Source organism: Leptidea sinapis, chromosome 1, assembly GCF_905404315.1.
Source record: "Leptidea sinapis chromosome 1, ilLepSina1.1, whole genome shotgun sequence".
In the NCBI taxonomy this organism is placed as follows: domain Eukaryota; kingdom Metazoa; phylum Arthropoda; class Insecta; order Lepidoptera; family Pieridae; genus Leptidea; species Leptidea sinapis.
In genome coordinates, this window is record NC_066265.1 from 29,251,316 (window position 1) to 29,276,572 (window position 25,257).

Sequence of the window (25,257 nt, forward strand, 5' to 3'; positions counted from 1 at the left end):
CAGTGACACACACATACCTACTGCAGTGACATCTTCGCTATGTGGATGGTGTAATATTATGGTCGAATTTGTAATTTGCATAAATAACAGACACTCATGTGGAAAATATTTTAATAAATATAACTTAGTTAAGTATCTACGGTGGGTGCACTACAGTTTATACATTATGTACAGTAGGAGACAGCTACGACTTATTTGACTGGTCGTACGAGAGTCAATCGCCCGTGTTAATACTTTAGGTCGTGCCAATTTGAACAATTTTACACAAACTGAAGAATCCCAGTTAGGGAATAACAGGCTTTAAACTAAATATATGGGATTAAATTCAAGTGTTCAGTTTTCTTTTGGGTCATGATTTCCATGGATTATTTTACGTGTGGCTAGCACCATTTGGAGAGCGAGCCGCTCGACCGCGCAGGGGGTAGCGTGTCGGGATACAGGCGGTCGGCGGCGGGCGCCTCGCACGTGGTGAGGGTGGGCGCCGCACGACGGCCGGGCCGGGGCGTAGCTCGCACGCCCTCGCGGCTACATTCCCGCGCCCACCTGTCCGCGCCGTGCGACCTCTTCCCCGGCCTTTTACCCGACGACTCCTGCACACCCTGGCCCAACGGCGGTCTGCTTGGAGTCTCTGATTCACTTCCATTCATCAAAGAATGAGCGCTCTTAGCTTTATGTAGAGACAGCCTCAACGGTTTCCTGGGCGGAGTCGGTCGATACTTGCCCTCGTCCGTCTCGTCACTTTTTTTATAGTGACTCAGCCTGGAATAGCTTTCGGAGCCGTAGTCCAGCCTCGGTGAGCTGCTGTAGATGTCGCCGTTCGGGTAGTCTGAACATTCCGACTCGAATTCAGAAGACTTAGCACTCCTCGAGTACAACTTGGAGGACCTACGAGATTTGTGCGCGTTTTCTATAACCTTCCCGTCGATCCTGTTGTGCACGTACTGCCGGTCGGATTCTACTTGAATATCTTCGCTGCTTTCATTCTTTTTTAACTTACGTAGGCGTTGAGACCGTTTCAGTTGTTCAATAATAGAGAGCGTTTTTCTTTCAGCCCAGTTGGTTTTCTTAATGCTTTCTTCTATTCTCTCGGACGCTTTCTGGTTAGTTGGTCTTGGATCACAAGAACTCCACGACTTTCGATCCAAATCGCTATCGGATCGGAATCGGTCATCTACTTTGGAGCGTTGTTTCTCCGTTCTTAAGCGCTGCTTTTCCATGTGTCTTTGGTTTCTTTCGATCATTCTGATGGCGGCGTCGGTCTCGGCGCTGTAATCCGCTGCGGCGCCGCAGTGCTGTGGCAGCGAGTGTCGCCCGCGGCCTGCGCGGTGGTCCAGACTGTGCGAGCTGTGAGCCCTGTGCTGCGGTGCCGGTGACGTACGCGGCGAGGGTAGCACCCGCGACGACGCCCCGGAGCCGTTGGAGCGCGGCCGCATCACGGGCAAGTTCGCTTCGGGACCATCCAGTCCTGGCAGCTTGGCGACGATGGCGGTGATGTCGGGACCTTTCTGAAACACTTGCACCTCGGACTTGGGACTCTGCTTGCTTGTGTTGAGCGGTTCTGATGTTATGTTGATGTTGGTTACATTCTTCTTTGTTTTGTTGACTGTGATGCAGCTGTCGCTACTGTTGGAGGAATGCACCTGAAATAACAATTATTAAATATTTATATTGTAATAACGAGCGAACGCGAAGTGCTGGTCATAAGTACAGATGAATTTTTATTTTGATAAAAGATAATTATGAGTTATTGTTGCATATTAAATCGACTTTGAGAATTTATAATGCAAATTACCAAATGTGTCTCTCCGTAGTCCGTACCTATCAACTTTGCAATATCAAACACTGCTGTTTGCGAGCATCCCACTGTCCATAAATTTTGATAAAACTTAAATTTGTATACTTAATCCCAGAAGTAAAGAAAAAATAACAATTAATACCTTAATATAATTATATTATATATCAGAGCGGCTAAATTACTGAAATAAATAACATAACCCACACTGTGTTATTCTGTTATTTACTTAATCAATATATTTTAAAACATAATAATTATTCAGCTGGTGTTTTTCTGATTTTCAATGATAGATATATATTTTGATGAAGGATACCTGAGTGTGCCTGGCCAGTAGTTCGGAGACCTGTTCTTCTAGATATGATATTCTGTGCGTGAGCCGCGTGTTGTCCGTTCTCAATCCTTCTTTGGTCTTCTCTGCCTCTACGGCTGCGGTCTTTAGTTTCTCTAATTCGGTACGTAGTAACACCGCCTCGTTCTGAAAACATTTTGTAAAGGAGTAAGTTTTCTGGCAGCACACAAGCAATAGTTTGTTCAGTTCTGTACTGTATACAGCTACGTACATGTGTAATGGGCGGAGTCACGGGGGGCGCCGCCCTCAGCAGTGCGAGCCGCGCGGGTGCCGCACACGAGGCCGCGCGGTGGAACTCCTCCAGGCTACAGCACAACACACTGGTGCCGTTTACTTCCAACACTCTGTGAACATCAAAACCATAAGCTATCAACTGCAATAAGACTATTTTTTTTTATGAAAATAAGGGACAAGCAGGACGTTCAGCTGATGGTAGTTGATACGCCCTGCCCATTACAATGCAGTGCCGATCAAGATTCTTGAAAGACCCAAAAATTCTGAGCGGCACTACAACTGCGCTCGTCATCTTGAGACAAGATGTTAAGTCTCATTTGCCCAGTCATTTCACAATTTCGATTTCACGGCAGAAATAGGCGTCGTTATGGTACCCATAATCTAGCCGCCATCTTGTGCAAAGGAGCCTCCCACTGGTAAATTATTTTAGAATAGGTACAAATGGTTTCATTGTATTATGCAATGCAAAAATATTCTAAGAAACGTTTTGATCATTATGAGTTTGTTTCTTACAAATGTACCCTTTATCTTTCTAAAATGAAAAAAATTGTACAAGTGCGTACATACGGACGCGTGTCCCATCATCCTGGACACCGCACAAAGAAGCTAGTGCAAGGAAGTTCCTTGAAAACCGCACTGTGGAGGGATACTACACAGATGGTGGGGATAACATCCTAATTTGTAGCGTCTGCATGCGAAGGTGGATTTCAGCGGCAGAAATCAGGTAAAACCGCTCATCGGAACACTCCCCGTGATTAATACGGTAGAAGATGCACGATCCAGCCCATAACAGAGCTCTGGACCCCCGAAAATTCGAGCAGCTCTGCGTTGCACGTGGCCCTATTGTTTGGGCTGATACTGTGGTACGCCAGACCAGAGATGAGAGCAATACTCCATATGTTGTCGGACCTGCGCTTTGTAGAGCGCTAGAATGTGAGGCGGCTTGGAGTATTACCGGGCTCTATTTAGGACGCCCAGCCTCATCGAAGCCAATTTGGCTTTGCCTTACAGATGACCGCAGAATTGGCAATCGCTCGAGATTTCGAAACCCAGTATTCCGATACTAGGAGGGGCATAAGGGTGGTGATATGACAAATGTTTTTTTTTAATAGTAAACGGGGAAACTTAGTCTTCTAAACTTCTTCGTCTTCTAACTAAAGTTCATTTTGCCCCATACCGCGACCTTTTCAAGAGTAGACTTGATAGAAGGCACAAGTGGCTTCCAGTACTCGTCGACGATTTAATAAATTGTCTTGTTCTTTAGTTATTAGTTAGTTTTTACTTAGTTTTCTTTATTTTTGTAAGGCCGTCGATGAATAAATAACTATACCCAGTCCAATTTTAAAGGTCTGTGACGTCATTTACCATTATCATCGGTAAAAGAGTTTGATATACGACGTAAAAGTGAGCAAGTCTTCATAAACACTAAGGTGCCTACTAACCTTATATAGAGATCGATATGTTTGCATGTGAATAGTAATAAATGGTATCGTGAACAATTTCGCTCGAGTTTCTGTCATTTGCATACGCCTGTTCTATTATCATTACATTTGCACATTGCGAGAATCCAATAGACTCACCGAAATAGAAATATTCATATGAAGTAGAAATTAACAGTTCATTTATTCATTTGAGTTCATTAGTCGATTGATTTAAGCTTTGTTCTATGAATAAACATTACCTAGATATATTTTTTCATTTCTGTATTGAAAAAATTACAAGTAGTTAGGAAGGTAATGAATAGGCACTCCAAACATTGCATTTAAATATAAGACTATTATAATACACGGTCGAAGGTCTCACCCAAGGCCATTACCCTTACTTTTTCCGCATGGGTAGTTCAGGTAAGTATGTATATCATGATATTATATAAATTCTCTGGAAAATTTATCTCGCTTTATTATGCGATATTGCTACCTGGGTAACACTGAAAATGTTTAGAACTGGCCAGTTAAAAACATTGGTAATGAAAACTTTTTTTGAGTTTCAATTTTAGAAGTCTTTGATAACATAATGTAGTATAATGCATTCATTTGTCATTTGTTTTTGTGAATTGGCGGCAAATGTAAAACTCCTGTTACACGTGACAATGAACCTAACGCGAGAAAATTTTCGGTCTATGATTTATTATGACTTTCGTTGTGGGCTTTCTCAACAACAGAGCTATGATAGCACTGCGATTAGCACTTCTTAGTGAAGCCCCATCTTGTGCCACTATTTACAATTGGCTTAAAGAGTTTAAGCGTGGACGTAGCAATCTTAATTGATGATCCGCGTGAGGGACGTCCTTTAACTGTGCGACGAGGAATAGAGGAAGACAAGAGAGTGACCTATCAGCAGATACGGGCAAGCCTAGGCATAGGTCAAGTTCAAAAAATTTTACACGAAAATATAGGCGTCAGGAAGCTTTATACCAGATGGATTCCCCATACTTTAACCGACGACCAGAAACACCTTCGCATGGACTGGTGTCGCCAAATGTTATATAAAATCAACGGCGGTGATTCAAATGCTGTATTTGACATCGTCACAGGTGATGGAAGCTGGATATATTGCTACGAACTCGAAACCAAAAGACAATCAGCTCAGAGGGTGTTTGTGTAGTTGGCCGATCCTTTCGAGGATCGGCCAACTAAGGTAAAGAAAGGAAGAAGTCAAGGGAAAAAGATGATTGCCTCACTCTATGGTCGGAAAGGTCATTTTGCGACAGTTGTGCTAGAAGATGAAAGGACAGTTACTGCAGACTGGTATGTCAATGGCTGTTTGCCTGTTGTCTTGGAAAAAATTCGACAGCAGCGCCCTCGAAGCAAGATCCTCCTTCCCCACGACAATGCTTCAGCGCACTCCGCAAAACGGACTGTTGAATATTCATGATATATCCGCCATACAGTCCTGACCTGGTGCCCTGTGACTTTTATTTATTCTTGGGAACTAAAGAAAAAATTCATATTCGCTTTACGAGCCCTGAAGATGCGGTGAAAGCGTACGAAAATGGCATAGAAGAGACCCCTACGGAAGAATGGGCCCACTGCTATTCTCAGTGGTTCCATCGAATGCGACGATGTGTAGAGAGAAACGGAGATTATTTCGAAAAACAATAAAAGTATTGGCAACTTCCTATATTAAGCCATTTTTCATTTTCTAAACATTTTCAGTGTTACCTAGGTATTGCTATGTAGTTAAACTCGACTGCACTCAGAGTTGACCTTACAATCTTGTGGAATATTCCGTATCGAGTAAGGCTGGTCCTTGGAGCCTCACTGGATGACGTCCAGACCATTAGGTAGGATTGAGACTAGTGGAAGAATGGAATTGATAAAGATACAAACATGTGAGCTCTGAGCAGTTAAATATGACGAGATGTCTTTAGTCCCTGTTTCGGTCACTGTCGTTCAGATCCTCGTGCCGCCGCTCCGTTAGGGCTGGTTTCCACCAAAGCATTAACATAATATAGTCGGTAATAAAGTGTTTGTTGTTATTGATGTCGGTTTTTTTTTATAATTTTTTCAGTAACGTTTGTTTCCTCTTCCTCAAGCATATTACAACTTTTGTAACGACATGACGTCTTCCTTTCGTAGATATCAGTTGACTGATTTCGAGCTCTCACAGATCACATAGCGGTATAGCTCACATCTCCTCTCCGCTTTGGTGGAAATAACCTGAAAGCTTCGCGGCTAATCTCTTCTCGTCTCCTCTCCTCTCCGCTTTGGTGGAAGCCGGGCCTTATAGGGGGCTATGTTGGGTCGGGTATGATGCCATCACGAACCTGTCTCCGGAGCGCAGCGCGGGGTGGTCGGCCCACTCCAGCACGACTCCGGCGCCGCGCTGCACAGCACTGTACGTCGTCTCACGCGCCTCTGCGATCACCAGCGCTGCGTCACCGCCACATTCACGCACCGTGCTGTCCACAAATATTATATTGGCTCATAAATTATAAAGAGAATCACTATTAAATTCAAATATTTTTATTCAAAATAGGATGTGACATCAAGAATCGCCCTGAGTAGAATGGGCGCAACAAGCTCAGCTTTTTTTTCATCAAAAAATATGTTAACAAAGTAATATTGTACAATTAAACTTATTATTTAATAGCCTGAGGGCAGTCGCTCCATTCCCAATCTGTGGTATCATTTGTGGTATTTTTATTAGACTTAACCAAGCAGGCCGACATAGCAAACATGATGGTGTTGAGAATTAAATCGCAAGTCGGTTATCTGAACAAATAACTCTTAACATAGAACTCATTGGTTTTAACTCCGATCTTATTCTAAACTAGGATCCGAGGAGTTAGTATTTATATCCAAGCATAAATCTATGTATATACCTACCTATTATACATATACCTATATTATGTGCGTTACCTACTATCAAGCTAAGCAAAATAATTAGATTTAGAAAATATTACAAGATTCAGTTAGGTAAGGTATCTTTTTAAATTGCTGATTTTCTTCACGATCTATAAGCAGACAAGTAAGGTTAGGTAAGTAAATGTACTCAGATGGGTTCGTTGCCCGAGTGCTGATAAGTGCTGAGTGGGAAATGTTCAACGCGGGCCTCGCGTTGCTGGACGATTCGGGTAAATTGTTCGAGCGGGGGTTCGACTCTGCCTGCATCGTCCGACATATGGGCGAGCTCGGCCCCGATCTGTCGGACATCCAATTTGATTTCCGAGCCGGGTTTTCGACGATCGACGCTAGCGTTAGCAACTCTAGTTAGTTTATCTTTGGACATCTCTAATGTCTTCAATTTTCTATATGTCAATAATTGATGTCTCTGTGACTGATAATCTTTTGGAAGTCAGGAATCGACAAAAAAATACGAAACAAAAACTGGAAAACAATGAATACTCGCCGAACATACATGGGGGTGATTCAGGAATCGGGTAGTCCTAAGTACATTGATCTACCACTGGAAAGTGGAAACCCGCTTGACACATTATTGTAGAGTAGTTGTTGGAGATACTTGAAGGAACTCTTAATGTCCTCTAGGAACTGTATTTATAAAATACTTAATTAAATAAAATAATCGCGACCATACGCCGTACGCACGCGGTCTTTATAGCAGGCATTAACTAATTATTAATAAAAACAACATTATTCAGACAACAGAAATATTATTATTATTATTAGTAACAGAAGTCTCAATAAAGATATTTCATTTTTGATATTCGCGTTAGCAATTAGCTAGTTACTTGAAATGCCCGTTAAGCTGCGTACCTACAGTATTGACATAAAATAATATCGAATGCTTTTATTACTTTTAGCTTTATGCTTTTATATTACATTTGTGACAAAATATCTTAATGGTTATTTATTATTCAGAAATAGACATTCTTACAAGTTAATTACTAAATGAAATAACAGATACCAGCCCTACCTATAGTTTCCTTAATTAATAAGTTTAATAGCGAATAGTCTATTATAATAAGACAAACATATAAAAATACTTTAAGAGATCATATAAATTTTATCCTCATAAAATTATTTTAAGTAATCTTGTGTAGTGAGTTGTGACTCAACCGTGGCTCGCGTCGACTATTGACATCGACCGGCCCGGGTCGGTATGATTTTGATGCGATGGTGTTTTAAAACTACCCACTAGTATTATAATTTATATAAAATATTTGTATTATAATTTTTATTTAATATTTGTATTAGAAATTAGAAATGTATATAAGCTATACTTAACTAATTAGCCTATTTTAATTACTTTATAATTTCCTGTACGCTTTAAGATGCAATTTTGTTACCCACTTTTTATAAAATAGCCTGTAAGTTCCATTTAAGTGGAAATTCCTTTATGGAACAATAAATGTCTTAAACCATAAATTTTAAAAACTGGAACAGGAAGCTATCTATATCTACACTATTATCGTGGTGAAAATTATTATTGTAAAATTTACTCACACGACGAAGAAAAATATTTTCTACATAACAACTACATCACGAATCTACATGAAATAATTCGTTTGCATGACATGTGCGTTTTTGAGGGCGAGGTATTTTTATATTTATAGATTGTAATAACCAGGGACAATCCATAATTACAATAATTTTGTACAAAATTATTGTATCAATCAATAAAATGACGTCGTTTTTCAAGATTTTCAATTTCAAGTCTGTCTGCCTATATATCATAATCAGTATATTATATTACCGGTTTTGTAAACTAAATCTAATATTTTTTTATGATATTAAATAATATCGAAAAATGCTAATGTTTTCAGAGTAGTGTGCAAACTTCTAACGATCAACAAGCGACGGTAAGGTGGAGACGTGGAACAATACCCAATGAACCTGAACCTGCTCAAAAGCTTTACTCAACAGAGATATATAAGTTTATCTATTACGAACATAAACGGATATTCTCATCCGTATCCAATCCAAGATCTCTTCATAGAGTTCGCATACTTAATTATAGTGTTGGGGATAAACGACTAACATTATATCATGAATACTTCAGACGGAGCCCTATGTCACGTTGCAAGTCAGTTACTTGGCATTATGTACGACACAGAGATCTTTTTTGTAGTTATCTAAAGACTGTTTTATAAAATTATTAACTCTATAATATTTTGAAGGCACTTAGGGTCTCTATTCCTCAAGGCATCTAACTCTGCTACTAAGGAAAGAAAAAAGTGATTCACTCGATTGTACGAAACGTGCAGTCATTGATAGATTGACAGATGACGGCTATAATCTTGTAATAAACGGAGATATCCGAAGTCCACAACGTTTTAAGCAACTATTCGCTTTCAATCTTATGTCATACTAGCTAACCCGGCAAACGTTGTTTTGCCATATAAAGTATAATTCACGCGATAGTTTTATAAGTAATAAAATATTGCCTATATTATAGCCTGTACATCATTTTGTTCTATTGTCAATAGTTTTTGCAGCGCACGCAAAAATAGGTATTCGATTTTACACCTTGTGTTACAAAATAGCAATTTTATTACGGATCCCTAATTTTGATGATTGATTAATAAATGGACTACCCAACACTGAAAAACACTGAAAGAACTAAAAGAACACTGAAAGAACTAAACTTAGGCAGTCCCGCTTCTTATTGTGTAGTATTTATATCCTCTTTCGCGTCTAAACAAGGAATACACGATCAAGTGTATGGTTGTCTCTTTTATGCGTTGTTTGAAGATAATGACAGCAATATCTACACTGATCATGAATAACGCATTAAGTCGACTTCTGGAATGCGGACCTAAGAGATATATATTAATAACCCCCTTATTCATAATAGTCTCCTAACTTAAAGCATTGGTAATTCTCACTCTGTCTTCTTCTATTAACCTAAGTCAGAATGAGAAAAACACTCCTTAGCGGCTGTTTAAAGTTAGCGGACCATTATGAATAAGGGGGTAAATACATAGAACTTGATAAATATGATACGATCTTCCTTGTGGAGTACCTACCTAATTCAATTTACACCATCAGTCTTTAATTTACAAAAGTAAGGCTTGTGCAATATATAATAGTTAACCATTTTATTCTATGTATTTTAGAGATTGTGAGTCAATTTTATTTCGATATTGACAAAACAGAACTATTCCATGTAAAACCATAGTACCTACTGTACCAGTTAAAAGACAACTAAAGCATTGAGACTTTTTTATTAGGCTACCTTGTTCGCTCCAACATACACATTTGGGAAGGAAAGTTCGTTAGTTACACCATGGATATTAATTGTCGGTATATTTCACTATCCGAACAATGCTAGAAGTTATATCAGCTAGTTTATTCTGCACATCTGCTAGCCACAGTATGATCCATCCTGTCGCATTACAATATCTAAGGTACCGCAATACGTTGACAAAGTGATGGATTGTCTATTCTATTCTTCTTTACCTTTCAAACTGGAAGACAACAGTATACACAGTGCACAGCTATTCTATGGTAGAAATAGGTGTGGTGATAATCTTGCCCCAGACGAACACTGCACATATAGTTCTGGTGGTACTAAATCTGTTAGAAATAGGTGTGGTGATAATCTTGCCCCAGACGAACACTGCACATACAGTTCTGGTCGTACTAAATCTGTTAGAACTAGTTGTGGTGTTAATATTTCCCCAGACGAACACAGCATATACAGTTCTGTTGCTGCTAAATCTGTTATAATATCGCGCTCCATCTATAACTATAAACACACGAATGTTGAACATAACATCCATGATAGGCGATGTCCATTACACATTACCTTTATAGCGCACTATGTTTCGCGTCGCAGTCTGCGCGAGATTCGATTACGCCTTGATTTATTGTTATCGCAGAACCTTTTGTTAACATCACAAAATCCAATGATACTTCCAATTGCCAGGTGGACAACCACTCTTCTTGTTATCCTCTAAAATTATATCATGATTTCAAGGCAACGTGGGCGAGATGATTAATTCCCTTCGGTGTGGATAAAACGACCAAGACGTACAGTATTTTTTTTAATAAAAATTTATATAAATATTACATTAATAAATCGTGAAACATTTATGAGAGCATTATTAGGACTAATTAAGATCTAAACGATATACCAGAACTTAATTTGATGTAGGAAAACGTATAATTAACAAAAAAGAAAAATCCGTTCTCAAAATTAAAAAGTTACGCAAATTGCTGTAGGAATGTAGAATAAATTAAAGGAATACTTTCACTGTTTCGCAGGTAAAAGTGATTCGGGGGACTCCGTCGTGTGATGACATCGGTGCAATGATTAACAACAGATATACAACAGTAAGAAAAAGCCTCAAAGGAAGAAAGGTGAGTCACGTAGATTAAAAGACCAGATAGAAAATATCAAGATCGAAGATTTTATGCATCTTTAATTGTACTACGGACCTGTGTTTGGGAATGTTTGCTGGCAGATTATGTTTTCTTGCTATGCTTGGCAGGCAGCTTACATTTTAAACATTTTTATCTTTTAACAGGACGTGAGCCAAACCGAGCGAAGCCGACCTGAAAGATCTATGGGGGCGGTTCACTGTTGAACAATGAACTTACAGCTGATCCCATATATGTGTTGGAACAAAACGTGGTATTCTTGATATTTTGTTGATAAACCACCAAACCATACCAAAGATGTGAAGTTTTTTTGCAAAACAGAAAAGCATATCATTAGTTACTTACATTACTACCCCACCTACATTCGAACGTAAACTTATTAACTCTGTTTATCAAAACTGGTTTAACATCCACAAATTGTCTCTTATATTTTTTTGTCAGACTTCGAGCGTTATCATTTCTAAGGTAATTTCCATTGCTACTCGTACTATCTCATTACATTACGAACACATTGTATTGACACAGATTAAAACTTACATTTCCGTCTATTTCATTTTCATTCCACGATCGTTAAAAATTCGTTATCATATTCACACACTGCACTATTCAATAATAGTCAGTAAAAGTTATGAAAGTTGAGTGACAAAGGGGTACATCCCGTGGTTGGTCATTATGACACTTTCGCTTGGTTCATCTTTTATCCAACAAACCGCAAGCCAAACGATAACCCCGCGCATTACCAACCTATCGTCACGCTTCTTGGAGATGGAAGCCAAGTAATTTGAGTACATTAGAATACTTGATTATACATTATTGTTAGTACCAGTTCGGAACGCGTCTCTGATAAGAAACACCGGTACAAGCGTTGAGTATTTCACCAGTAATTATGGGTACTTTATCGTCTAACGCTACGCGATAAAAGTTTTTGCGTATGCAAATATTTAGAATGATGTAAAATTAACTTTCTTCTTTAATTTTATACTCTTTTAACTTCTTCAGAATAACTGCAAGTAAGCGAGGTAAACTCGCTCACAGTAATTAATATCTTTATCAATGAACAAACATAACATAACCTTAAAATACAGTTACCGAGCATAATAAATGATCCACTGCAATAACAATTCATACTAGTTGGCATAAAAACATGGAGCTATGTAGGATGTGGTATATTTCATGCGGTTATGATGAATGTGAGAGTAATTTGCCAACAATAACGTTTGGATCAGAATACTCGTGCGAATATCGACTGTGGCATGTCAGTTGTATGGAGTACCTACCAGTACCTGTGGGATGAACATCCAATGAATTCATTTCTCTAGTGTGACTTACTTCGCATAAAATGTTGTATGAAATAATTACGATTATGTGAAATTCTGCGCTATCCGAAATATTAACACATACACGTAAGTATTTGAGCTGTCTCCTATTATTTTAGGCCTTAACCTCCTGTCTGCTTAGAGAGACCACCGTTTAGTACTCTGTTATTTGCTTAGCACACAAGACATTAAGTCCATCATAAATTAGGTACTTTAAACAAAAGATTACTATAGAACTACGCTGCAGGTTGCACTCCTTAATATATACCTCTATATTGTGATGTTTCAATCTTACATAATACTACAGGTTGGGGGCTCACTTCGTGACCAAACCGAAATGCCAGCTTTGGAGCTTACGACCTTAACTTTTCGTCGAAGTAAGTTTCACAGTGTATCGCTCGCTAACATGACATCAAGAATCGTCCTGAGAAGAATGGGCGCAACAAGCTCAGCTTTTTTTTCATCAAAAAATATGTTAACAAAGTAATATTGTACAATTAAACTTATTATTTAATAGCCTGAGGGCGGTCGCTCCATTCCCAATCTGTGGTATCATTTGTGGTATATTTATTAGACATAACCAAGCAGGCCCACATAGCAAACATGATGGTGTTGAGAATTAAATCGCAAGTCGGTTATCTGAACAAATAACTCTTAACATAGAACTCATTGGTTTTAACTCCGATCCGAGGAGTTAGTATTTATATCCAAGCATAAAAGATTCAGTTAGGTAAGGTATCTTTTTTAATTGCTGGTTTTCTTCACGATCTATAAGAAGACAAGTAAGGTTAGGTAAGTAAAGGTACTCAGATGGGTTCGTTGCCCGTGTGCTGGTAAGTGCTGAGTGGGAAATGTTCAACGCGGGCCTCGCGTTGCTGGACGATTCGGGTAAATTGTTCGAGCGGGGGTTCGACTCTGCCTGCATCGTCCGACATATGGGCGAGCTCGGCCCCGATCTGTCGGACATCCAATTTGATTTCCGAGCCGGGTTTTCGACGATCGACGCTAGCGTTAGCAACTCTAGTTAGTTTATCTTTGGACATCTCTAATGTCTTCAATTGTCTATATGTCAATAATTGATGTCTCTGTGACTGATAATCTTTTGGAAGTCAGGAATCGACAAAAAAATACGAAACAAAAACTGGAAAACAATGAATACTCGCCGAACATACATGGGGGTGATTCAGGAATCGGGTAGTCCTAAGTACATTGATCTACCACTGGAAAGTGGAAACCCGCTTGACACATTATTGTAGAGTAGTTGTTGGAGATACTTGAAGGAACTCTTAATGTCCTCTAGGAACTGTATTTATAAAATACTTAATTAAATAAAATAATCGCGACCATACGCTGTACGCACGCGGTCTTTATAGAAGGCATTAACTAATTATTAATAAAAACAACATTATTCAGACAACAGAAATATTATTATTATTATTAGTAACAGAAGTCTCAATAAAGATATTTCATTTTTGATATTCGCGTTAGCAATTAGCTAGTTACTTGATATGCCCGTTAAGCTGCGTACCTACAGTATTGACATAAAATAATAGCGAATGCTTTTATTACTTTTAGCTTTATGCTTTTATATTACATTTGTGACAAAATATCTTAATGGTTATTTATTATTCAGAAATAGACATTCTTACAAGTTAATTACTAAATGAAATAACAGATACCAGCCCTACCTATAGTTTCCTTAATTAATAAGTTTAATAGCGAATAGTCTATTATAATAAGACAAACATATAAAAATACTTTAAGAGATCATATAAATTTTATCCTCATAAAATTATTTTAAGTAATCTTGTGTAGTGAGTTGTGACTCAACCGTGGCTCGCGTCGACTGTTGACATCGACCGGCCCGGGTCGGTATGATTTTGATGCGATGGTGTTTTAAAACTACCCACTAGTATTATAATTTATATAAAATATTTGTATTATAATTTTTATTTAATATTTGTATTAGAAATTAGAAATGTATATAAGCTATACTTAACTAATTAGCCTATTTTAATTACTTTATAATTTCCTGTACGCTTTAAGATGCAATTTTGTTACCCACTTTTTATAAAATAGCCTGTAAGTTCCATTTAAGTGGAAATTCCTTTATGGAACAATAAATGTCTTAAACCATAAATTTTAAAAACTGGAACAGGAAGCTATCTATATCTACACTATTATCGTGGTGAAAATTATTATTGTAAAATTTACTCACACGACGAACAAAAATATTTTTTACATAACAACTACACCACGAATCTACATGAAATAATTCGTTTGCATGACATGTGTGTTTTTGAGGGCGAGTTATTTTTATATTTATACATTGTAATAACCAGGGACAATCCATAATTACAATTATTTTGTACAAAATTATTGTATCAATCAATAAAATGACGTCGTTTTTCAAGATTTTCAATTTCAAGTCTGTCTGCCTATATATCATAATCAGTATATTATATTACCGGTTTTGTAAACTAAATCTAATATTTTTTTATGATATTAAATAATATCGAAAAATGCTAATGTTTTCAGAGTAGTGTGCAAACTTCTAACGATCAACAAGCGACGGTAAGGTGGAGACGTGGAACAATACCCAATGATCCGCCTGAACCTGCTCAAAAGCTTTACTCAACAGAGATATATAAGTTTATCTATTACGAACATAAACGGATATTCTCAGCCGTATCCAATCCAAGATCTCTTCATAGAGTTCGCATACTTAATTATAGTGTTGGGGATAAACGACTAACATTATATCATGAATACTTCAGACGGAGCCCTATGTCACGTTGCAAGTCAGTTACTTGGCATTATGTACGACACAGAGATCTTTTTTGTAGTTATCTAAAGACTGTTTTATAAAATTATTAATTCTATAATATTTTGAAGGCACTTAGGGTCTCTATTCCTCAAGGCATCTAACTCTGCTACTAAGGAAAGAAAAAAGTTATTCACTCGATTGTACGAAACGTGCAGTCATTGATAGATTGACAGATGACGGCTATAATCTTGTAATAAACGGAGATATCCGAAGTCCACAACGTTTTAAGCAACTATTCGCTTTCAATCTTATGTCATACTAGCTAACCCGGCAAACGTTGTTTTGCCATATAAAGTATAATTCACGCGATAGTTTTATAAGTAATAAAATATTGCCTATATTATAGCCTGTACATCATTTTGTTCTATTGTCAATAGTTTTTGCAGCGCACGCAAAAATAGGTATTCGATTTTACACCTTGTGTTACAAAATAGCAATTTTATTACGGATCCCTAATTTTGATGATTGATTAATAAATGGACTACCCAACACTGAAAAACACTGAAAGAACTAAACTTAGGCAGTCCCGCCTCTTATTGTGTAGTATTTATATCCTCTTTCGCGTCTAAACAAGGAATACACGATCAAGTGTATGGTTGTCTCTTTTATGCGTTGTTTGAAGATAATGACAGCAATATCTACACTGATCATGAATAACGCATTAAGACGACTTCTGGAATGCGGACCTAAGAGATATATATTAATAACCCCCTTATTCATAATAGTCTCCTAACTTAAAGCATTGGTAATTCTCACTCTGTCTTCTTCTATTGACCTAAGTCAGAATGAGAAAAACACTCCTTAGCGGCTGTTTAAAGTTAGCGGACCATTATGAATAAGGGGGTAAATACATAGAACTTGATAAATATGATAGGATCTTCCTTGTGGAGTACCTACCTAATTCAATTTACACCACCAGTCTTTAATTTCCAAAAGTAAGGCTTGTGCAATATATAATAATTAAACCGTTCTATTCTATGTATTTTAGAGATTGTGAGTCAGTTTTATTTCGATATGGACAAAACAGAACTATTCCATGTAAAACCATAGTACCTACTGTACCAGTTAAAAGACAACTAAAGCATTGAGACTTTTTTATTAGGCTACCTTGTTCGCTCCAACATATACATTTGGGAAGGAAAGTTCGTAAGTTACACCATGTATATTAATTGTCGGCATATTTCACTATCCGAACAATGCTAGAAGTTATATCAGTTAGTTTATTCTACACATCTGCCAGCCACGGTATGATCCATCCAGTCGCATTACAATATATAAGGTAGAGCAATACGTTGACAAAGTGATGGATTGTCTATTCTATTCTTCTTTACCTTTCAAACTGGAAGATAACAGTATACACAGTGCACAGCTATTCTATGGTAGAAATAGGTGTGGTGATAATCTTGCCCCAGACGAACACTGCACATACAGTTCTGGTGGTACTAAATCTGTTATAATATCGCGCTCCGTCTAAAACTATAAACACACGAATGTTGAACATAACGTCCATGATAGGCGATGTCCATTACACATTACCTTTATAGCGCACTATGTTTCGCGTCGCAGTTTGCGCGAGATTCGATTACGCCTTGATTTATTGTTATCGCAGAGAAGGCAACGTGGGCGAGATGATTAATTCCCTTCGGTGTGGATAAAACGACCAAGACGTACAGTATTTTTTTTAATAAAAATTTATATAAATATTACATTAATAAATCGTGAAACATTTATGAGAGCATTATTAGGACTAATTAAGATCTAAACGATATACCAGAACTTAATTTGATGTAGGAAAACGTATAATTAACAAAAAAGAAAAATCCGTTCTCAAAATTAAAAAGTTACGCAAATTGCTGTAGGAATGTAGAATAAATTAAAGGAATACTTTCACTGTTTCGCAGGTAAAAGTGATTCGGGGGACTCCGTCGTCTGATGACATCGGTGCAATGATTAACAACAGATATACAACAGTAAGAAAAAGCCTCGAAGGAAGAAAGGTGAGTCACGTAGATTAAAAGACCAGATAGAAAATATCAAGATCGAAGATTTTATGCCTCTTTAATTGTACTACGGACCTGTGTTTGGGAATGTTTGCTGGCAGATTATGTTTTCACGGGGCTTGGCAGGCAGCTTATATTTTAAACATTTTTATCTTTTAACAGGAACGTGAGCCAAACCGAGCGAAGCTGACCTGGAAGATCTATGGGGGCGGTTCACTGTTGAACAATGAACTTACAGCTGATCCCATATATGTGTTGGAACAAAACGTGGTATTCTTGATATTTTGTTAATAAACCACCAAACCATACCAAAGATGTGAAGTTTTTTTGCAAAACAGAAAAGCATATTATAGCATTAGCTAAGAATAATAGGCCAAAAGATGCCTTACATATTCTTACATTACTACCCCACCTACATGCGAACGTAAACTTATTAACTCTGTTTATCAAAACTGGTTTAACATCCACAAATTGTCTCTTATATTTTTTTGTCAGACTTCGAGCGTTATCATTTCTAAGGTAATTTCCATTGCTACTCGTACTATCTCATTACATTACGAACACATTGTATTGACACAGATTAAAACTTACATTTCCGTCTATTTCATTTTCATTCCACGATCGTTAAAAATTCGTTATCATATTCACACACTGCACTATTCAATAATAGTCAGTAAAAGTTATGAAAGTTGAGTGACAAAGGGGTACATCCCGTGGTTGGTCATTATGACACTTTCGCTTGGTTCATCTTTTATCCAACAAACCGCAAGCCAAACGATAACCCCGCGCATTACCAACCTATCGTCACGCTTCTTGGAGATGGAAGCCAAGTAATTTGAGTACATTAGAATACTTGATTATACATTATTGTTAGTACCAGTTCGGAACGCGTCTCTGATAAGAAACACCGGTACAAGCGTTGAGTATTTCACCAGTAATTATGGGTACTTTATCGTCTAACGCTACGCGATAAAAGTTTTTGCGTATGCAAATATTTAGAATGATGTAAAATTAACTTTCTTCTTTAATTTTATACTCTTTTAACTTCTTCAGAATAACTGCAAGTAAGCGAGGTAAACTCGCTCACAGTAATTAATATCTTTATCAATGAACAAACATAACATAACCTTAAAATACAGTTACCGAGCATAATAAATGATCCACTGCAATAACAATTCATACTAGTTGGCATAAAAACATGGAGCTATGTAGGATGTGGTATATTTCATGCGGTTATGATGAATGTGAGAGTAATTTGCCAACAATAACGTTTGGATCAGAATACTCGTGCGAATATCGACTGTGGCATGTCAGTTGTATGGAGTACCTACCAGTACCTGTGGGATGAACATCCAATGAATTCATTTCTCTAGTGTGACTTACTTCGCATAAAATGTTGTATGAAATAATTACGATTATGTGAAATTCTGCGCTATCCGAAATATTAACACATACACGTAAGTATTTGAGCTGTCTCCTATTATTTTAGGCCTTAACCTCCTGTCTGCTTAGAGAGACCACCGTTTAGTACTCTGTTATTTGCTTAGCACACAAGACATTAAGTCCATCATAAATTAGGTACTTTAAACAAAAGATTACTATAGAACTACGCTGCAGGTTGCACTCCTTAATATATACCTCTATATTGTGATGTTTCAATCTTTCATAATACTACAGGTTGGGGGCTCACTTCGTGACCAAACCGAAATGCCAGCTTTGGAGCTTACGACTTTAACTTTTCGTCGAAGTAAGTTTCACAGTGTATCGCTCGCTAACATCACGCAATTAACTTTTTCCTGTTGCTCCGTTCTGATGTAAAACATAAAAAGTAAGCCTAACGCCACCCGGCGCAAGAAAAACGGAGTCACCGTCTACCTGCGGCCCGTAAAGCAGTACTTATTATTTTTGAATCATCGAAGCTTGTGATTGTTGTCGACTGAGCGTTAGATATTTAAGTTGTTTAAAACAGAGATTGATATCTCTCAGCAGCAAACCTCTCTAATAATTGTAATATGAATCTCTTTGTTTTTTCATAAAAGCGAGGAATATGTAATATAGAAGCATTATCTACGCAACTCCATGCTAAGATCTATTTCACACCGCCACGAGTAACTTCGTTATAGCTACAACGTTGCATACACAAATTACGTAGGTACCAAATTATTACCTTTCAACTTTTCACTATTGATGTACTGACCCAGATCTCGGCGGTGAGATTTTCTCAAGATAACCCGGAATCAGAATAGAAACTATTAGCTATCCACTCGGCAGCGAGTGTCGGCTCCACCCCGACCTCGGAACAATGGCCATTGGTGTTGTAACAAACGTGATCATTATAAACGTTTTGTGTCGAACACATTTTGCTGTTAACAGCCAGATACACGATACTCTATATGTTAATGTATCTATGTTTTATAGCCTGTACGTACATAAGCATATTACCGAATTTTCAATTACATAATAGCAATGATAATAGAATAAAACATACATACCTAACATTATCTAGTATGTATTGTGCGGTAATAATAATAAAGCCCGTTTATTTCCTTACCTAAAATAACATTAAAAATAAAAATATACATATATATCACATTCACATAGTTAATTAAAACCCCTGGTGGGTATTCCAGGTGGCTTTTGACTTTGCTTTCTAAAAATTGCTGGAGAAAACTGGACTCTTCCGGGTCTGAGAATTTTTATGATCTCATCAACCCATTGTTCTTTAGGACGTGCTCTGGCTCTCTTGCCTCGAGTCCAGACCAATTGGTGACCACCTCTGTCCACCGTTAAGCGGTAATAGTTAAAATTAATTTAAATCTTTCTCATAATCATTCTTGACAGGTCCTAATATAAGAATATAGCGCGAATAGCCCTCTTCTGCAGCACAAAGATGATAATATTAATATCGGCTACACTGCCCCATAACTTTATAATAGTAGGTACCTACTATGAAAATAACCAAAGAATATTAGTCGCGCTGTATCTATAGGTATCAGTTAATTGTCTAATCTTTTTAATCGTATAACCTGCAGAACTAAGTCCGGTCGTGGACTGTAATTGTTCTACCATGGTCTCTTCCTATTGCAACATCTGACCTCGATAGAATTTTGTAACCAAGTAAAACAAGGTATTTTACGTCAACGAGAAATTCTATTTAAAGGTTCACCGTATGTGTTGAAACGATGTCTTATAGATGTTGCCCCGCGTTGAGTGTTTGGGGTATGTTTGTCTCTTGAAGCCTTTATCTTTGGATACATTTATAATGCTTATAAGGTTTTTGAATTAATATATTTATGTGATTCTCGTGAGTCTCTGAGAATAGCTTAAAGAAGTTGGCAATATAGTGGTATATATGGTATGCATTTGAAAATATCATAATGTTCGTAAAATTTTGCACAGGTTCCTAGCAGTTGGTGAATGTTACCGCTAATAAAAATGTTAGATCCAAAAATAAGATAGCTAGTACACTTGTTTATTTAAATTATTACAAAGTCATAGGCATACCACAATATATAAGATTTTGTTAATAAAACCTAATAGCTCGGTCAGTTTTTACAATCCACACTAATTCTAAGTCGACACATTCTATGGATTTATATTTACTTATAAATTTCTTGTTTTCGATAAGTTCAATTCCATTTAAAATATTTATATTCAAACTAAGGATATTAAATCACTTACTGGTCGTCAAAAACTACCATCAATTCGAGAAAGAATGCCTGAGACGTGAGAAGAAACTTAGTGGGCTTCTTTTTTTTTTTTTTTTTAATAAAATTTCGTTACAAAATAATGTCGTAACTACAATAAAATTTTATAATTATAATAAATTTAATAGCCTGAGGGCGGTCACTCCATTCCCAATCTGTTGAATTTGAATTTTATTATATTTGAATTTCGTAACACATTAAGTATTTTATGTACATTTTCTGGGATCATGTTGTAAAAGCATAATATACTGGCGTCCATCACCCAACAAAAGACTCACTTACTCAACTTAACCAAGTAGTCGACATAACAAATTTATATTATGATTACCGCAGTTTCTAGAAAATTCGTTAATATGCCAATGAACATATACATAACATTATTGACTAGGTATTTCGAATGAAGCATTATTTAATTTATTTTTTTGTACCTGTAAAGTGTAGCTCGATGGTTCCTGGCGGCCGCAGCGTCTGCCTGCTCGATGAGGTGAGATAGAGCCCGTGCCTGTTCCCCCAGGGTCAGCACTTCCAGCTCCTCGCGGCCCACTTGGTACTGCAGCTCTGCCTGCTCGATGCGGGTGTCGATATTGCTGCTCAAAATACCCTATTATTAGTCTCGGTCATAAATTTTTCAAAATTTGACGACTGGCAAACAAGACTATTTTGTTTCCTTGTTGAAAGAGGAGAGAGGTTAGGTAGTTTTATTGTCAAATTCCAATAGAAGCAGTAAAGCAATAATGTTAAGATTAGATACTTATTGAAGATCGTATTTTTAGTTCCTGATTTAAGTACAATTCTGTAGTGTCCCTACGAGAAGGTGACGTCACTAAGATGGATGTCTGTGTCATCAGGATATGATGATCTTTAGAGTAAAGTGCACCATCTCTGGAGCTGTTGACTCGCCAAACTCGTGAAGAGGCGTAACATGTGGTGAAGTGATTTTGTGAAACAGCGGAACTAACACCAAACAACATCCTAAATGATAACATTTTAAATAGTTGACTACTTGTTGTTGACACTCGCGTGACCTGTTCATCAATTTATCACAATAAAAATAATACCTTTTTTAATTTATTTAATTACATATATTTACTTTTTATTTATACTGAACCAGCGGACTTTTCAATTTATATTTCCATAAAAAAAAATCTTCATACATAAAGATCTTGACATATTCTTTAAGTAAAGTTAAGCTCACAAGACTTTTGTTTGTTCAAACAGTATTTGTGTTTCGGTTAGAAGGGCGCCGCAGCTAATAATGGCTGGAATAATGTGACGAGCGCAATCGTAGTGCCGCTCCGGGCTTTTCAAGAATCCTGAGCAGACCTGCATCGTGATGGGCTTCGTATGACTTAGCATCAGGTGAATGTTAACCTTGTCTCGTCACTTTTTCTCATAAAAACCGCATAAGTTCGCAATTTGGGTCGTTTGAATTTCCTTTACATGTTTCAGAATATACCATATCATAACACATCATGAAAATTTCATTATTAACGGCTGTACTCAACTTGTTACTATTAAGCAGCAAAAGAGTAACAAATAAACAAACTCACCACGTTAACCCATCATGACGCTAGTAAGCCAGCGGTGAAGTTTATTTTATATTTTGGCACTGGGAATAATCACAAGCTGAAGCTGATACGTGCAATCGGCTCTTCCTGGCCTTAAAGTTGTAAACATAGACAACAAGACGATAAAAAATGCATCGAATATCAAGAACCGCATGAAGTCACTTTCAAGTATCGTAACAGTAAAAGTAGTTACTCTGTAACATGTGTCTGGTCCAGCCGTCTCCTCAGGTCCAGGATATGCGCCCGGCGGGTGTCCAGCTCAGCCCGCACGGCTGCTGCGCGCTGCTCCAGGGCGGCACGTTCCTCCGGGGCCAGGGTTGCAGGACTCTCCTCACGAAGACCTCGCGCCGGTGCGGGAGACACCGATTGCGCCGCCAGCCGGGCCGCACTCAGTGACGCGCTTAGCTGCTTCTTTAAACTGTGGTATAAGACGTTTAACTGCTAATTAAGAACTGTGGTACAAAACATTTAGCTTGCTCTTTGAACTGTGATATAAAACATTTTGCTTGTTCTTTAAACTGTTGTATAAAACGTTAGGTTGCTTTTTAAACTGTAGTACAAAGCATTTAGATGCTTCTTTAAACTGCAGTATAAAACGTTTAACTGCTTATTAAGAACTGTGGTACAAAACATTTAGCTTGTCCTTTAAGCTGTGATATAAAACAATTAGTTTGCTTTTTAAATTGTTGTATTTAGCTGCTTTTTTAAATTGTGGTACAAAACATTAAGATTTTTACTATGTATGATTAAGATACATCTTTAAAATGTGTTATAAAAACTTTGTTGAGTCTATAAACTGTGGTACAAAACATTTAGCTTGTTCTTTAAACTGTTGTATAAAACGTTAAGCTACTTTTTAAAACTGTGGTACATAATATTAATACTTCTATAAACTGTGTTATAAAAAATTTGCTGATTCCATAAACATGTGGTACAAAACATTTAGATGTTTCTTGCAACTGTGGTAGAAAACATTATGCTGTTTGTTTAAACTGTGGTAACATGTAGCTGCCTCTTTAAACTGTGGTATAAGACGTTTAACTGCTAATTAAGAACTGTGGTACAAAACATTTAGCTTGTCCTTTAAGCTGTGATATAAAACAATTAGTATGCTTTTTAAACTGCTTTTGAAACTGCTGCTTTTTTAAATTGTGGTACAAAACATTAAGATGCATCTTTAAAATGTGTTATAAAAACTTTGTTGAGTCTATAAACTGTGGTACAAAACATTTTGCTTGTTCTTTAAACTGTTGTATAAAACGTTAAGCTGCTTTTTAAAACTGTGGTACATAATATTAATACTTCTATAAACTGTGTTATAAAAAATTTGCTGATTCCATAAACATGTGGTACAAAACATTTAGATGTTTCTTGCAACTGTGGTATAAAACATTATGCTGTTTGTTTAAACTGTGGTAACATGTAGCTGCTTCTTTAAACTTTGGTACAGCTGCTTTTAAACCTACGCCTTTGGAGTAGATAACTTTTACCGAGTTAAGGTTCATGAGTGTCATTTTGTGATTGAAATGAATAGAGAAATTTTGATTTGATGTAATTGAAGCCCCGTTTAGAATGTGTGACGTACTTGTTGATGAGCGTATCTCTGTCGGCGAGGGCTCCGCGCAGGGCCTCCAACTCCCGGCTGCCGGCACTGCGGCGGCGAGCGCCCGCCGCGCCCAGGGACACCTCTATACTCGCCATCTGCTTTACATTACCTCACATTATTACATCATCATCATTAGCTAGAATACGTCCACTGTTGGACAATAGCCTCATCCAAAGATCTCCGGTCCTGTGCTGCCCTCATCCAATGTAGGTACTCCGGCGATCCTGATAAAGTCATCGGTACCGGTACCGGTTTTACCAATGGGAGGCTCCTTTGCACAGGAAGCCGGCTAGATTATGGGTACCACAACGGCGCCTATTAAGTAATGTGTAAATATTACTGTGTTTCGGTCTGAAGGACGCCGTAGCTAGTCAAATTACTGGGCTCATTTGCCCAGTAATTTTCATTTAAGTTGATTTTGATTGACAAGTCGTAAACAGTCAGCCACACAAAAAGAAAAACCACATTAAAATTTATACAGTTGTTTTTGAGTTTATCGGTATTATTCTCGTATAGGTATTACAATATATTATATTGATGGTGAATATGGCCGTATCTAGATATAACGAACGAAGGCAAAATAGAAATAGCTAAAAGATTTCTTCTCTACTAATCTGATAACAAATAGTACCTCAGTCTATTTAAACTTGAGAGTACATTTTTAATTACTAAAACTACATTTTTTTTTGTTAAAGGGTATGTCTTGCTCCAAACACTAATAATATTTTTGTTGCATCACTTTACGTAGATTGTAATTCAACTAAATAATTTTGTGTGTAAAAGCTATTTAAAAAGTGATAATTAATAAAAAAGTGATAAGTAATAAAGAGCTACAAGTACCTTGCTACTTGTAGCTCAACCTTTACTGAGGTTCATGAATATTGCATTGCTCAAAGCCCTTATATAATGTGATGTACAAAACCTAGGGCACAACTTATTAGAATTGTGATGTACAAAGAGTCGCAAATTGGTCGTGAACTGATAAATTCATAACATTAAAGCAAGCTTTACTTTCTTATACATTTTTTTTTTATAAATTTCATATTTCACCTTCGCACGATACGCCACA

The 25,257-nt window shown here is 37.3% G+C and overlaps 1 protein-coding gene across 1 annotated transcript; it reads right to left on the reverse strand.

Annotated features, from left to right (window-relative positions):
• Window positions 1-97: 97 nt before the first annotated feature.
• Window positions 98-25,257, reverse strand: LOC126965610 (uncharacterized). The gene is made up of 8 exons (XM_050809278.1): window positions 25,239-25,257; window positions 24,168-24,283; window positions 22,776-23,000; window positions 21,443-21,601; window positions 6,145-6,279; window positions 2,356-2,488; window positions 2,109-2,270; window positions 98-1,640 (listed from the first exon to the last, which is right to left on the reverse strand). The coding sequence occupies exons 2-8, from the start codon at window positions 24,281-24,283 to the stop codon at window positions 381-383; spliced, it is 2,190 nt and encodes a 729-aa protein (XP_050665235.1). The 5' UTR covers window positions 25,239-25,257; the 3' UTR covers window positions 98-380.